This window comes from Rhodamnia argentea, chromosome 1, assembly GCF_020921035.1.
Source record: "Rhodamnia argentea isolate NSW1041297 chromosome 1, ASM2092103v1, whole genome shotgun sequence".
NCBI classification, from domain to species: domain Eukaryota; kingdom Viridiplantae; phylum Streptophyta; class Magnoliopsida; order Myrtales; family Myrtaceae; genus Rhodamnia; species Rhodamnia argentea.
Window position 1 is genome coordinate 7,989,007 of NC_063150.1, and position 15,255 is coordinate 8,004,261.

At 42.8% G+C, this 15,255-nt stretch overlaps 2 protein-coding genes across 2 annotated transcripts; one reads left to right on the top strand and one right to left on the bottom strand.

Annotated features, from left to right (window-relative positions):
* Positions 1 to 4,174: 4,174 nt before the first annotated feature.
* Positions 4,175 to 5,499, bottom strand: LOC115756966 (EID1-like F-box protein 3). The gene has a single exon (XM_030696973.2). It carries the CDS (start codon positions 5,365 to 5,367, stop codon positions 4,462 to 4,464), a length of 906 nt encoding a protein of 301 aa, XP_030552833.1. The 5' UTR covers positions 5,368 to 5,499; the 3' UTR covers positions 4,175 to 4,461.
* A 4,631-nt stretch (positions 5,500 to 10,130) lies between these two features.
* LOC115756949 (probable glutathione peroxidase 5) lies at positions 10,131 to 14,569 on the top strand. Its single transcript, XM_030696948.2, has 6 exons — positions 10,131 to 10,330; positions 10,441 to 10,517; positions 10,647 to 10,708; positions 11,668 to 11,786; positions 13,880 to 14,047; positions 14,167 to 14,569. The coding sequence occupies exons 1-6, from the start codon at positions 10,277 to 10,279 to the stop codon at positions 14,197 to 14,199; spliced, it is 513 nt and encodes a 170-aa protein (XP_030552808.1). The 5' UTR covers positions 10,131 to 10,276; the 3' UTR covers positions 14,200 to 14,569.
* Positions 14,570 to 15,255: the final 686 nt, after the last annotated feature.

Sequence of the window (15,255 nt, forward strand, 5' to 3'; positions counted from 1 at the left end):
GACTGATTCCGAATCAAGTGAGTCATTTACATCAAATAAATCAAAAGCCTGAGATGAAGCGAACTGTCAACTCAAGAAACGGGCTTCAGGAGCGCCGCTTCGAACAAGACATCCCCAATGATAGATGAGGATGCCCGATGAACAGCTTTTGAGATTGCTGTGATATCTTGTTCGTTGTCCGGGATTCTACTTCAGAAACTCACTTTCCACGGCTCCATGCTTCTTGTTCAGCCAAATCCGCCGAAATTGAGGCAGCAGCAACTTCTGTAATCAGTGCAGAGACACCCCGAAACCTTTCTATCCCTGGCTAGGCGGCTCCAGCTAGTAGCATTCTTGGTTTCAACTTTTTAGACAGGAGTGTGGTGTCGAGTGCTAGAAATTCGACAACTGGGTCTTTGTTTGCAACGAGGAGTTGAGAAAATCATTTGGATTGACTACTCGGGTGGAGGAGTCTGGAGATCCTGTGGTTGGGCAAAAAAAGCAACCAGTTCCGACTTAGTAATTGCAGATGAACTTTCAGCTTTGAAGCTCCGGTCATCTTCAGCCCACTTTCCCCTACTACTCTCTCTCGAGACATCAATCCTCGACATAAGTATGCTTTATGAGGAAGAGTTTTAGGTAGTTTATGTCTGACACTTGTGGGAAGCGCTAAAGATAGAGAATCAGGAGATCAAACGCACCAGAACTTCATTTCTGAACGTTAATTCTTCGAACATCATCTTCTTTGTCAATGGAGCGTCTGGACATAGCAGCAGATGAGGGACTTATTTGCCGCTGTACCATCTCGAGAAGTTACTAGATACACCAGAAAGTTAAGCTTGACAAATGAGGAACATAGGATTAGAATCACACGGTTCGCAGTACCGAAGAGTTCGTCGACTGCTTGATTTTCGTAATATAGTTCAGTGTTCAGACCCTGAGACTCCTTTAACTGAGTTAAGTGCCCTTGTATTCCTCATCTACAGAAAAGATTTAACGATTCCATGACCACCGGCCATGCTTGATGTCAACCACCAGGATGGCAATGTCGCATAAACCAAACCTTGCGACCTTGAATTAATGAGCAGTTCATGTCCTGTGTGGGGGTGTGATTCACACTTGCTATTGACAGAAAAACACAAGGTCCTGCTCGCAGATGAGCAGGCAGGGGTGCGGGGAAGCCGCCCCGGCAAGGGTCTAAGAGGGTAGAGCCCCCGATAGTTTGAGCCCGTATTTAATTGGTAGTTTGGACTTTGACCCATGATAGCTACCGTTATATGTAATTACTTTATTTTGTAATTGTGAGTTGCAATAGAGAGATGTGATTGTCTTAAATTGAGGCACGAAAAGGTTATTGGAATTAAAATTGAATTTACAAATGATGTTACGGTTGTAACTTATTGTAATTTAGATAGTACTAATATGTCCTATTTGCCAATAAGCATTCGTCATTTGACGGTGGCTACAATATTTCAAATGTCGTTTTGACTTTACACGGAACAATAATTCGTTTACTAATTGTTGGGAGCGCGCAGCAGAAGTCCGATACCTTTACCCGGGGAGATCGCCAAGAGGGAGCCCAAGTCCGAGCTTGTTAACATATCTAGTTGGACCCACCTTCATTCAAAAACTTAAGCTAATGAGTTATGGGCTAACTTGGATATATTAACCGCTCCACACCACATTAATTCTCCAATGTGGGACTTCTCTAACACAACTCACACGTGCATTCTAACAATCTCCACGTGTGAGCTCCAAGATTAGGTCTGCTCCCCCTTAATTCAAGTATCATTTTGCATCAACATGTCTCAACTTGAATCTCCATCAACGCCCATCGGGCCCGCATTGCTACACCACAACGCCACACCGGCCCGGAAACCGCGTTAGTCACTAGATTCCTTCATTGAGATATTCACCAAACACCGATCAACCATCGACTCTAATACCATTTGTTGGGTGGGAGCGCGCAGTAGAAGTCCGATACCTTTACCCGGGGAGATCGCCAAAAGGGAGCCCAAGTCCGAGCTTGTTAACATATCTAGTTGGACCCACCTTCACTCAAAAACTTAAGCTAATGAGTTATGGGCCAACTTGGATATATTAACCGCTCCACACCATATTAATTCTCCAATGTGGGACTTCTTTAACACAACTCACACGTGCATTCTAACAATCTCCCCCTCACGTTCTAACACTAATTATTAATGCACTAATAGTGGAAAAGTGTTGTTGAGGAACAACGCTAAGTGTGATGTTTTGTGTGTCGTTTTGTGTGTCGATGATGTCAAAATCAAAATACAAGGCATTATAGCGAGAAGATTGACTAGTGTGAGGCATGTTTTGGAGTTGAAGAAGATTGACATCCTTGAGGGATCTAGATTTAGTTGAGCGTTGGTTTAGTTCGGTTGGTAGAGCTGCAAAAGTGGTTCGAGGTGCCCTTGTGATGGTAAAACGAATTAGGCACAGTGGCTTGTATGAACTCCTAGAAAGATAGTGACAGAATTTGCTGCTAAGATATCGAATGCCCATTTCTTCGAGAGTCAGAATGTGGCATATGAGTGAATGAAACTGTTGTGTAGTTATGTCGCTAAGGAACCGATATGCATATGTTGTAACCTAGGAAATTGTGGAAATTGTAGTTTAGTACAACTGTTAGACAAACCATAGAGTTTGCGAATTTGGTTCACGTGAATGTTTGTTGGTTGTCGCGATTTCTTTCCGGGAGAAGAGCTAGGTTTAGGTTAACAGCTATACTTAGATTATGAAATGAGGACCTGGATGATTGTGCCGAGACACAAATTTCATGTTGTTTCCAGGATCAAGCAATTAAAAGCTTCAATCAAAATAGAGACTAGTAGGATGATCAAACACGTGCGGATTGATAGTAGCATTGACTTCTCTAGAGTTGTTTAATGAATTATGCAAGAAAGAGGGTCTAGTGAGAAACCGCACTAATGCCAATGAACTATACAGTATAATGTAGAGTTGATGAGCAAAATGTTATTAAAAACGTTACATAAATACTCTTTTGTTTTGGTATGGCTACAAGATTCTTGATGGATGTGCTTACTAACAGATCAACTTTATGAGTTGATCGACATCGTCTACATGTTTGACACCTAGGAAAGTTCTTGAAGGGAGCTTTGTCGGGTAAAAATCTTAGAATATTTAATTACTCAATTTATGTTCGAGTGAGTGATGATAAACTCAATGGAAGGCAAAAAGAAATGTGCATTTTCCTAGGTTAGGAATAATGCGAGCTGCGCTATCGGCTAAAATACTTAGAATTAAATTCAATTTTTGTCAGCGAAGTTACATTGACGAGTCTCCAATTGACACATATGGTGCTTGTAGAGGATGGATCCTGCAGAGCTAACAATTGCTATAGTTGCTGAGTTTAAAAAGTTGGGAGTTCAATCTCCTAATAAGTACCACTACTGCAAAAGTGATTTTGCTTTATTTGTGATAAGAGTAGATTGCATCAAGTGCAAGTGAAATTGGATTTCCGTTAGGATCCACGGTTGTAACAAATTTTAAACGCAACTTAGATTTTGAATATGTTTGTGGTTGAGAAGCTCGTGAGGAGCTAATAGGAGAGGAGCAATGAAGATTTTGAAGATTTCAACGAAGGTGTTGCGACTCGACTCAAACAATGAGTCGAAGTGAGAATTGTTGAAATATGATTACATTTGAACCCATGAACGGAATATGATCCAAGAGTGCACGAAAATCCGGCACAAATATTATGCAAACAATCTCGAAAGTGGTGTTCACCAAAAAAAAAAATCAATGAACTGACCTTCAAAAATAGAACATAATAGATCGGGTCAATTATGAACCGTTAGATTTATATTGTATGTAATTAGGTTAAGACGGATTAAATAAATTTATTTGGGTTGGGCCATTTTCAACCCGACCCGCTCATTTGACCGGCTAAATCGTCAATATGATGTCACGTCCAGGTGCACATGCGCCTTCGGGCTTTCACTACCAGAATCGCAGGGGATGGAGGGGCGGATGGACGATACGCGGTTTCTGACGCTACGGACTGAATGCTGAGCTGGAGTTTTGCGCGTCCACTTCGAGGTGATTTTCACGTTTGCTAAATTTTCTAAACGTCCTTCGTGACGAGAATGGCGATGAGGCAACAGACGAAGTTTTATTACAATGGCCCCACGAATTGCAACACTAATGGAAACCCGTCGGTGAAAAGAGAGACCAGAAACACTACAAAGAAATCGTGTCCGTACGATCTGAGGGATCGAAAAATCAATATGGTGGTCGCTACCTCACAGAATCGCTTCCACCGCTATAGAAGCCAAAGTCAGACACAGAGAGAGAGAGAGAGTGGACTCGACCTTCGGGAAACTCGCCGCGCCCGTGTAAAGGTCGAGACTAAGAATAGAATATACGCCACGCAAGCCAGACACCGCCAAATCTGATGCATCCCGACACCAATCAACGGCCGAGAAATTGTGGTCGTCACTCTGTGGGCCCCCATTCTCCGACAATCTCTTCGCCCGTGGAGCTCGTGCTCCCATCCGTGCCCGCCCGATCATCACTCCCGTTGACCGCATCTTGGCCGTTCTGGTCTCCGTCCTTATCCCGGTCGTCGTCCTCGTCGTCATCGAACTCGCAACCGTCGTCCTCGTCGGATGACAGCGGAGCCAGCCAGCACGTGCCGTGCAAGTGCCCGTTCACGCACACAAAGTACTCGAGCCGCCCATTCCGTGAGCCGAGCCTCCTTGCCGCACTCCGCGGCACCAGCCGCGCCGTGGTCATGCTCCACACGCGAGCCCCGCAGTACGGGCACGCCCGGTCCTCGAGCTCTGCCCGCCGTCCAATCAGGCAGGCGCGCGTCATGGAGCAGCTAAATCCCTTAAACACCCCTCGGTACACCCCGACGTCGTCTTGATGCCCTTCCATCCCCATTTGGTGCTCGCAGGGGTCGCTCATGTACAGCACGTCGCCCCGGCACCGCCTCGGTAGGAAGCTCCGCCCCGACGTCTTCGAGAACCGTGACGAGCTCGCAAAGTGCCCCGGCAGATGCTGCCCCATCCGGAAGTTCCTGCTCTGCTCCGCGCCGCAGCAGAAGAACATGAGTTTCGCCACCGCCGGCCATCCCCCACCGATCCGGGCCCCGCCCGGTGTGCCGCCAGTCAATGCCGCCACCATGCGTGGCGCGCGGTGGGCGCAGAGCTCGCGCCACAGCAGCCTCTTCGCTATGGCGCGGAGCTTCCGGTTCACAGAGGACACGAGGCAGAGCACACGGAGGTCCCACTGGATGGACTCGAAGACGAGCAGAAGCACGCGCTCGTTGACGATGCCAGGCACCGGCGAGTCGGCGGCGTGGGGGTGGGTCTGTCTGAGTCGCTGGTTCGCATCCATTCTTTGTCTGCTGGGGAAGTTGTCTACGGCGACGGTGGCGCCCCGTGTCTGCGGGGGGTTATATACATCGGAAGTAGGGGCCGATCTCTAATGGGAGGACACGTGTCCTGCCGAAATGGGCCAAAAACTGCCATAGATACTCTTGGAAATTGAGGGGGCACGTGGACAGTCGATATTGGGAGTAGGACACGTGTACGGTAGGCATTGCCGAGGTGCCGTGAGGGAGAATCGAGGCGATACATCACCGGAGCGACAGAGTTGAGCATCGGCCGCCACGTGTCCGCGGATCCCAGATTCGGACATATCTTTTATCGCGGCTCCGAAAAATATCTGAGGTCCGATGTGTCAGATCCTGACGGAGCTTTGGGGGGGGCGCTAGAAATATCTGCGAGTACTTTTTCCTTACTACAATCAAAATCCCGCGTGGGAAAATAAAAATAAGGACAATAATTCCTGTACCCTATCTGACAAAGCGGGGGAAGCACGTGTAAGAGCCCAGGAGCGACACGTGTGTTCCCGGTGGAATTTGACGGTGGCTTTTGTCATTTGAGGGGTCGCCACGTGGTGGGCCGAAGCAATGTGGAAGTTCCGAAAGCTTTGCCTTTTTGGGAAGGAATGGGCCAATCATGGGGTGCTTTCAGTTATTTATTTAGTTATTATTCTGTCCATTTTGGGTGAGGGACAGGAACCGACCGGTCCAACCCAACTAACATGATGAGAGCAAAACCCCGTTTTCGTATTTAATCGTAAGAACTTTGTCAGACAAATGTCATTCTTGCATTCACATTATGCAAACTGAATTTGACAGGGGGATCGGATTTCGGAAGGATTGCGTTCCAAATTATGAACTTCATATTTATCCCATCAGATTCGATTCTTAACTTTTAGAATGGAGAATTGAATTGGTCGAGCCAGGAACCGAATCACTCGATTTTAGCATCAATCCATAAATCAGGCCACCCTTTTTTGTTGCACTTTATTTTTTTTTAAATTGATCTGAAACCTTCGAAGAAGCCTCAAAATCTATAAAAATGGTCCTTGATTTCAGCAGAGGAATCGCGTAGTGCATTGAATTCATTACAAGTTGAATTCTCGTTAAGCATTGTTAATCGAATAACTCTAGCTCATTGAAAGTGGCGAATTATGGCAATTTTGTGCGCAAGAGAATCTAACGCGCTTGCATGCCAACTCGATTCTAGTTTAACAAAGGAATAACACTAAATTACGATGCAAAACGAACACTGAAATAGTGAGGCCATCGGATTAATCATGTCTAAAAGTCGGGAATATAGGCTTTCCTTTTGACTAAAAGTCCATTCTTTGGTTGGTGACATATCACGTTAATAAGTAACAACACGTTTTGAGAGAGAGAGAGAGAGTTTGGGAAATTTAGTGTATTATAATTGTAACTACAACATGCACAAATATCCACAATTAGGAAATTTTTTACTCCAAGTTAGTTTGTGATACCATCTAATTTTGCCAAAGACACGAAGCCTACAAACAATGTGTTGAAGGATTTCACTTTTGATGTTGTTGGTCCAAAAAAGTTCACCTATAAAATTCATCGCACAAGTATTTCCTTAGAATCTCCTTTTCTCTATGTTATATTTATACATGCAACAAAGGTGGAGATCAATTAACCTATGGGAATAACCATTCCTTTAACTCTGCTCGTTACCAATACGAATTTTTTTTTATGCGTCCGGAGGCATAAACTCACATAATCTAAAAGACTTCAATAATCACATTATTCACAAAAGTAGAGGACATGATTTAATCCCAACACTTTCAACATATGGAAAACCAGTTCCTTGGCACAATATCAATCTTTCATATCAAGAATTGTTCACCTCATTCTCATTTCGCTCTGTCAAACTTTGCAAGCATATTTTCGGTAATCTCGCCGTACTAAATCTCATCAATGACTTCGTTAGCAAATTGAGCAAGCTCACATATTTAAGAGCAATGGGCGATTTGCAGAAGTCGCAGAATAGTAGATACACACAAGCTTGTATCGAATTCGATAAAAATTAATTTCCCGTGAAGCCGGGGGCAAGATTGTACTGATTCGCGATACAAAGTATTATTAACTCGACACGAATTCAAGTTGATTAAAATGTTGGTCCGGGAAATGCTTTCCCATGATTCCTCTGCAGCTTATCTCGACTCAGGAATGTTTTTTTTTTTTTTTTGGTGTCGTTCATCCGATGATGTGACCCTAACAAGTTTCTGGGATGAGGAATCAGAGACAGGTAGATCGGTTGATGTTCAGTCAAAGTTGGAAGACTCCGGACACGTGTCCAGCAACGGCCCCTTTGGCACGTCGTGCGTTGCAACGGTGCAGCCTTCGCTACCAACACACGTTTCGCCCTCTTAGAAACAGCCACGTGTCCGGATCCGTTGGCTAAAAAGTGCACGCGATGCGACCCTCCGTTGCCTTTTCCCTGCATTTCTACGTCCGTTCAACGCGGCTTTGATGATTGTCGCCGGCTGCTGGACGAGATTAAAACACAAAAACAAAAAAGGGATGATTAACGGAATTTGTTCTGGCTTTACACGTGGCGCACGATTAGGGCCCAATGGTTCCTTGTCTAGGACACGTGGTGATTCGAAACTTGGCGGGATGGATGCCTTCGATCGTTTTGTTGCACTTACATCGTGAATGTAATTGTAGAAAAAAATGTTAGGTGCTTCGAGTGCGCGGAGACCCGATTGACTCGAGCTGTCCGACCATATGAGACCCGCATGGAATCCACCTGTTTCGTCGACCGGTGCCAATTTTGGGTTACTCATGTCCGATTAACGCATATATTGCTCGTGATTGTTATGATTGTACATTTAAAATGTCCAAATAATGCTCAAAGGGCAGTCGTTCTAAAGACTCGTCATACAATTACAATTACAATTCCAATAAATTTTGAAAACGAGAAAATTCAGAAAAATTTCCCGAGTTTTCATCCCAACTTTGCACCTTCTAAATTTAGAAATACATTTTCTGCTCTATCATTCTTGCATTTAGGGACCAAATTCCATCTCTCACGTCTGGCCAAATTCCGTCTCTCACGTCACCAATGTGATCTAAAAGAGACCATTTGATGCATAACACGTCAAATGAGAACTGTCAATTTCAACTTGATAGATGGAAAGCAAGTGCTTAGGGAAAGCCCTTCCTAAACATTGTGATTTGTCAATTTCATCAAAGATTTTGGGAGTTAATCCATGCACAGGTAAACTTGATCGGCCACATTGCTCGAGCTCCGAGAGAGTGAGAAGGGGGAGCAAAAAATAAAAAAAAATCCGGAGATAAAGTAACGAAACGTTGAAATCCAATTAATGAGAACTGTCGGGAAGCTTTCCCGGAATCAAACCGGCAAAAAAAAAAAATGTTAGCACCAAAACAAAGAATCAATAAATTTGGGATTTCTGAAGAATCGGAACTTCTCTCTAGAATGAAGGGCAGTAGCACCGACACATATCGAAACTGGTGGCATCTATTAGGGGTGAGTATGGGTCGAGTCCAGACCTAGACCTTGAAACCAACCATGTTATAATTGATTTCCAATTTTTAGAACCGAGAACCGACTATGTTTGTCTTAGAACCTATTTTGAAATCGACCCTATTTTTCAATCTGGTTCCAAGGTCTACCCCTTAACCTGTTTTCCTTTTTTTTTTTATCAAAATAATATGAGTATCGATGAAATGAGCAATAAAAATTACAATTCACCAAAAGCAAAAGTCCAAAATATAATAATAGATAATACGACGAAATGGGAAGAAACAGAGGATCGAGAGAAGGTGAGGGCCGTGAGGCAACCAAAGGGCAAGCGACTTTGGATTGGATACTAGGGTTTCTTTAAAAAAAAAAATAGTAACAAAAAATCGGTTCCAAAATCGATGCGAGTGAGTCTTCACCTAGAACAGAAAATTGGACCGGTTTCATCCGGTTCCCAAAAATTGGAACCGATTCCCGAACCGGTTTGAGCAGGAACTAATTCCCGACCCTATTTTTTAGGTGCGCCGATCCGGGTTCCGGGTAAACCCGGTTCGGGTTCCGGGATGCCGAAGGCCAACTTAACCTGGCCCGACCGAAATGATTTAAAACAACATGAAAAATGTCTAAAAGATATAAAATCTTAGATATTAGCATTCCAATTATAAATCATATAAGTCAGAACATCAAGCTTATGGTGTCACGTGGCAAAACTATCCCAAGTGACACTGGCAAAGCATAAAAGCCCAGAGGTAAAGTAGGGAATTGCTGCACCACCGGCGGAAGACCGAGTAATCCTTATTTATTTAATTTTTTTTTTAAATCGAAAGAATTGAAGTTTCAAGAATGACGAATCAATAAATTTAAATCTATGCATCGATATCATTGACCTCATCCTCTCTCTCTCTTTATATATTTTCACGGATTCATTACTTTTGTAACACCATCCCGTTACTAAATTAATGGGTTTTGCGCATCCAATCAAATGATCCATGACTATCAATACATCTAGAGGCAATAAAATAAAAAAATATTGTACCTAGTTATATCGAGATTTAGTATGCGATCACGATTAATTCTTTCAATTTCATATTTTTATCGGAAGAATTTCTTTTGTAATCCTTTAGAAGACGATGCGGAAGGTATCGGATCTCCGCCCCCGCGCCGTAGTGACTATTGTAGTGTCACGAAATCGCACGTGGCGCGTCTTGAACTAGCAAAGAGATTGCGCAATTACATCCAAATTTTTGAATTCTGACGTGGCACAAAGACCATCCTTTCCGCGCGCTCGTGCACTTCCATTGTCGTCGGTCGTCGCCGTCGCCATCATCGAGCCCATTGCATTTCGATTCTTCGCAAACAGACGTGAAAACCCATTCCGCTCAGTTTGCGATCAGGCGAGGAAGAAGTGGGAAATGGGTTCCGGCCAATCCGCCGATGAGAAATCACTCCACGAGTTCACCGTCAAGGTGCGTCGCTACACAAATCGCTCGCGAAATGTCGGTGAAATCTCTCGTTTCTCGCGCTCGGAATTCACATCGAATCGCGACCGTATCAATGCTTGATGATGGTGATGCAGGACAGCAAAGGCAATGAGGTGAATCTCGGTGCTTACGAAGGGAAGGTTCTTCTCGTCGTTAACGTCGCTTCCAAATGGTCACTCGCCCCTCCTCTCTCTCTTCTCAATCAAGTTTCTTCCTTTTTTTCCCGCATTGTGAATATTCCGATGCATTCGCTCTCTAACTAACGAGATTGATCTGTGCGTGTTTGTGGGTTTGGAAACAGTGGGTTCACCGAACAGAATTACACTCAGCTGACTGAACTTCACAACAGGTACAAGGATAAAGGTCGGTTCTTTCGCCATTTTTCTCTGTTCCGCTGCATTTTGCTGTCTGTGAGAATGGGCTCTTTCGTGGATGTCGTGTTCATAATAATGGGCATGTATCCGTGGTGATTGTCATGGGAATTCCTGCATTTTTCTACTGTTCAGTGGACGTAAGTATGGCGATGAGTGATTAGCAACCATCAGGTGATCTTGTGAGTGGGGAAAGAAAACCAGAGATATACTGTGTTTTTACCCAAACAAAAAGGAATACTGTAAAATTAACTAGTGTTGGGGTACTCAAACATCTACATGAGAAGCTAAGTAGTCTGGTACTGTAAATGTTGGCCAGGGGTTGCATAACTTGTCTTAATACTGCTTTTGTCTGTGGAACATTGTACGACAAGCTCATGACAATGAATCGAGCTCGAATCGAATTTTGTCTTCTACATTTGTTCACTAAGTGGTTTTTCCATTTTTCTGAGATTTTAACGAGTTGCCTTTGTAACTGATCCGATGGTTGATGATGCACTACCCTGCCTCGGCATCTTGGCTGGGGTTGCGGTCACTTTTAGGAGGTTGGCCATGCATGCAAGTAAGAATCAGATGACTTGGGATGATCAAGTCGACCTAAATGATTGCAGACGGATTTTGAGCTTCATTTCCTCTTGGAAATCACTGTCCACTCTCAATCTGCACAGCACTTGTTCTTCGTCTGATGTCGCAATCATTTATTTCGCTTTGTTCATCGTCTGTTTGGATATTCGTGAGCATTTGTAAATTTTGCCCCTCATGCTGTGCATTGCCATGCAAAGTTGTCTGCACTGGAAATTTTCCCCTAGAGAGTAGTCATTTACTCATTTTCTCTATGGATTATTCCAAAGATTATAAAATGCACCGTTGACCTGTCCTTCTTTACCCCTCCCAAGATGAGTTTAATGAGTTAGAAATTGAAGGAAATTGCTGCTCCCGGTTTCTTCTCAGGATTTGAAATCTTGGCATTTCCATGCAACCAATTTCTCAGACAAGAGCCAGCAACTAGCCAGGAGGTGGAAGAATTTGCTTGTAACACATACAAAGTCGAATTTCCCATTTTCCAAAAGGTACGCTTCTTAGCTGCTCTCTTGCAACTGTTTTAGCTTTTTAAAATTGATTATTTGAATTGTTTTTTCGTCAAATAGGTCCATGTCTTCCCCTTCTCTCGTATGTTTTTGCCGGGCAGCTATATAGGTTTTCCAGGATCTTTTCTTTTGGGCCCTAATTGGTACCTGTGGCCTGTGACTGAACTGATGCTTTTATCTCTGAATAATTACTTCTTTTTGTTGCTTCTCTGAGGGTGGAAACTCTAAGAAATCATAACTTACCTAATGTGGTCTTTGATATTTATCAACAGTTAATAAGCAGGTCGAAATGTTTGTAGTCATAGGACTTGTAGCCATTTTAGTTGGAATTCTAAACAGATTGTGGTTGGCTGCTCATTTCTTTATCCCATTTGGTTAGGTTGGTTGTAGAACATCATCAAGACATGAGGAAATATGTTGCATTGACACCCCCGGGAAATTGGAAAGTGGTTGCTTCTAACCTGTGAAGCATACCTGCTTCAAAGTTCGCACATGGTTCGAGTTACCGAGGCAATATCAGATGGTTTTGGCAGCCTTTGTAATACATGCTGGATAGTTTTTTCCCCTGAGTTCCCTGAACTATATAAACATGGGCTACACAGATAGTGTTTTCAATTTTCCGGGAAATGTACATGCTCTGATCTTGTTCTTTTGTCACATCATATCGGGACTGGTTAAAATGTTGAATAAGCTTTGTCTAATAGGTCTGACCATTGTCCAAATTGACTCAACCATCATTGTAGTAGTTAAAAGTTTTGTCATCACATTTTGCAATCAGCTGTGAAAAATGTTACTAGAATTAATTACAGAATTTTCTTGGACTCTTGAAGGAAAATCTCTCAATAGAAGCTTAAGAGGTCTAATACCGTGACTGGAGGTTAGGACCACAAGGGACGTAGAAAATCGAACTGTTAAGAGTTCTTGAACCTTTGCTGGGGGTTAGGATCACAAGAATAATGGAAAATTCAATTGTCCTATAACTTTGAAATTCTTTTGACTTACTGAAAGTCACCAAGCTTTACCAATTTATGGGGACATTGCACGAAAGCTTGTTATTCTTGTTTTTTGTCAGTACAGTTTCTACACTGGGCAAATTATGTGGAGGGAGGAAATAAGGAACAAACCCAAGACACAGTTCTTGATATAAGTTGGTCACCACCAGCTGGAAACCTTGTTCCGAATCTTGTACTCTAATTTTTAGTCAGTGGTTACTAACTCACGTCAAGAATGAAGGATTCAGCTGGCATATTAGAAAGTCTTTCAGGAGAAATACTGTGAATTTTTTTGCTTGGACTGCAAGTTTTCAAAGATTATGATTTTCCTTTCGGTACAGTAATGTACAAAGAAGTCCATAACCTGATTTCCATCAGGATAACGCGTCTATTTTCTTTGTTCATTCAGAAATGAGTTTCAGTTGAGAATATGACCCAAACGCATCATTAATTTTCTGTCACTACAGGTAAAACTCAGATGATCTTTTAGAAAATTCTTAGGGAAAAATAATTCAAAAAATTTCATAAGGTTTCAATTCTTAGATTCTTTTCAGGATATTTTCAGTAGAAGAAGACCATTACTTGAATTCTCAGATAAGATCAGCCAGTAGTTAACTTCTCACATGAAGAGAGTCTGGTCTGCTTGTATGTTTGGCAATGTAGTTGTAATGAGAAAAACACTTTATGTGTTTGGCTTCTCATATTATTAAAGGCTGTACAACTCTCAGTGGTACAAAATTCACGATCCACCTCTTATGGAGTGTGACCACAGAGCTACCACATTGCAGGGCCTACCCTTATCTGGGGACAAGTCGCATTCGATCGCATTATGAGTGTTTGTCGGAAGATTTTTCCAGTTGTTTATAGTAACTCCAAAGTACCAATTTTAAGAACTATATCTATGTAGAGACATATTTACTTCTTATGATTTCTTGGATAGTTTTCCTTGCACTCTACATAGCACGGCTTATAATAGATGTAATAGCTCTGTGGTTAATATTGGTTATCTGATACGACTTGTTTGCTCATTTCATATGACTAGTTGGTTTGTTTGAAGTTTTCAGTCGGGGCCTGTGGATGTAGGTTTGTGTCAATGGGCAAGAAACAGCGCCCCTGTACAAGTACCTGAAAGCACGTAAAACTGGATTTTTGGGTTCAAGAATAAAATGGAACTTCACCAAGTTTCTAGTAGACAAGGAAGGGCGAGTCATCAACCGCTACGGGACAACTACGCCTCCACTTGCCATCGAGGTAACCGACATTCACTTCTGGCTCTCAAGTGCTCACCTCACTGAACCACTCATTTCACTTAGCTTCGCAAGATACTTTTCCTAGGAATTCATCGACATTCATGGATATGTGCTATGCAGGAACACATCCAGAAAGCATTGGGAGTGGCATGATTGTCATTCTGTGGCCTATCAAAGTTACAGAAGTTGGTTTAACATGTCTTGACTAGGAGACGGAATAAAGTATATGAAAGCAACAGAAGTTTCTGTTGCTGTGACTGATTATCTCCATACTAAGTGCTTATTGTCTAAGTTAGTTCTCACAAAGCTTTTTTCTGTTAACATTACCTGATCAGGATGACCATGAATTTTTTGGTTAAGCATGTTTTAGATGTGGAAAGAAGGACCCGTTGTTAGGCGAAATTCATTTGTTCTTTGAGATTCGACAATTCTGAATATGGTTGAAGCAGATGAAGATATTTTATAGCTCATTATTGTTGAATTGATCATTGTGGCCTGCAGTTCAATGTGCTAGATACACGAAAGTCAGGATGCTCATAATGACAAATTCCTTCAACAAGTTGAGCTCTTGTGCTGTTTTAGATTTTGCTAGGAGTGGGGACACTGTGTTTCCAAATGTTTGTTATCATGGGGGACAGTGTTTGTGCTGTGATGGTCCCATTCTTTGAAGAACTTGAGAAAATCTAGTCATCGGACCATCAAGAGTCAGCTGAGAAGTTCATGCGCTGGACGGCATCCTGGTCAGATTTTGGCCCTGGCAAGTAATTGCTGAATTGAAAATTGTTTGGATCCTGTTCACCTCGAGTTTACATGGACATGGCTTCTGAGCTTAATACTGCAATAAGTGCTCGACCAACTCATGAGTCGGGATGTGGAATCTTGCTTAACTGTGTCGCTTTGCGGCATCAATGGTGAAGTTCAGCCTGATATTTCCTATGCAGTCCATAAATGCTCGAATTCGCTCATACATGCATGCAAAAGCTCTGTGTCCATTCATTTCTAGATGGATCAGCTCTCAGGGTTTGTTGCCTCGTTTTTTCAGGTGTAAGAGAAATTTATCAGTTTGAATCGGCTTTAGTCCAGGATAGCACGACGATGAATAACAAGGCGTGTCTTGCATAGTAGTATAGAAGAAGCTAATGACGAAGCTCCATTAAGGCCGACGTGCGGATCTGGTTAATTCTAATTACAGTTATTTTTCTTGTTTCT

Coding starts and splice junctions, on each gene's coding strand:
- LOC115756966 (XM_030696973.2), bottom strand. CDS start 5,367: ATGGATGCGAACCAGCGACTCAGACAGACCCACCCCCACGCCGCCGAC.
- LOC115756949 (XM_030696948.2), top strand. CDS start 10,277: ATGGGTTCCGGCCAATCCGCCGATGAGAAATCACTCCACGAGTTCACC. Junction 10,518..10,646: donor GTTAACGTCGCTTCCAAATG/GTCACTCGCCCC, acceptor GTTTGGAAACAG/TGGGTTCACCGAACAGAATT. Junction 10,709..11,667: donor CAACAGGTACAAGGATAAAG/GTCGGTTCTTTC, acceptor GTTTCTTCTCAG/GATTTGAAATCTTGGCATTT.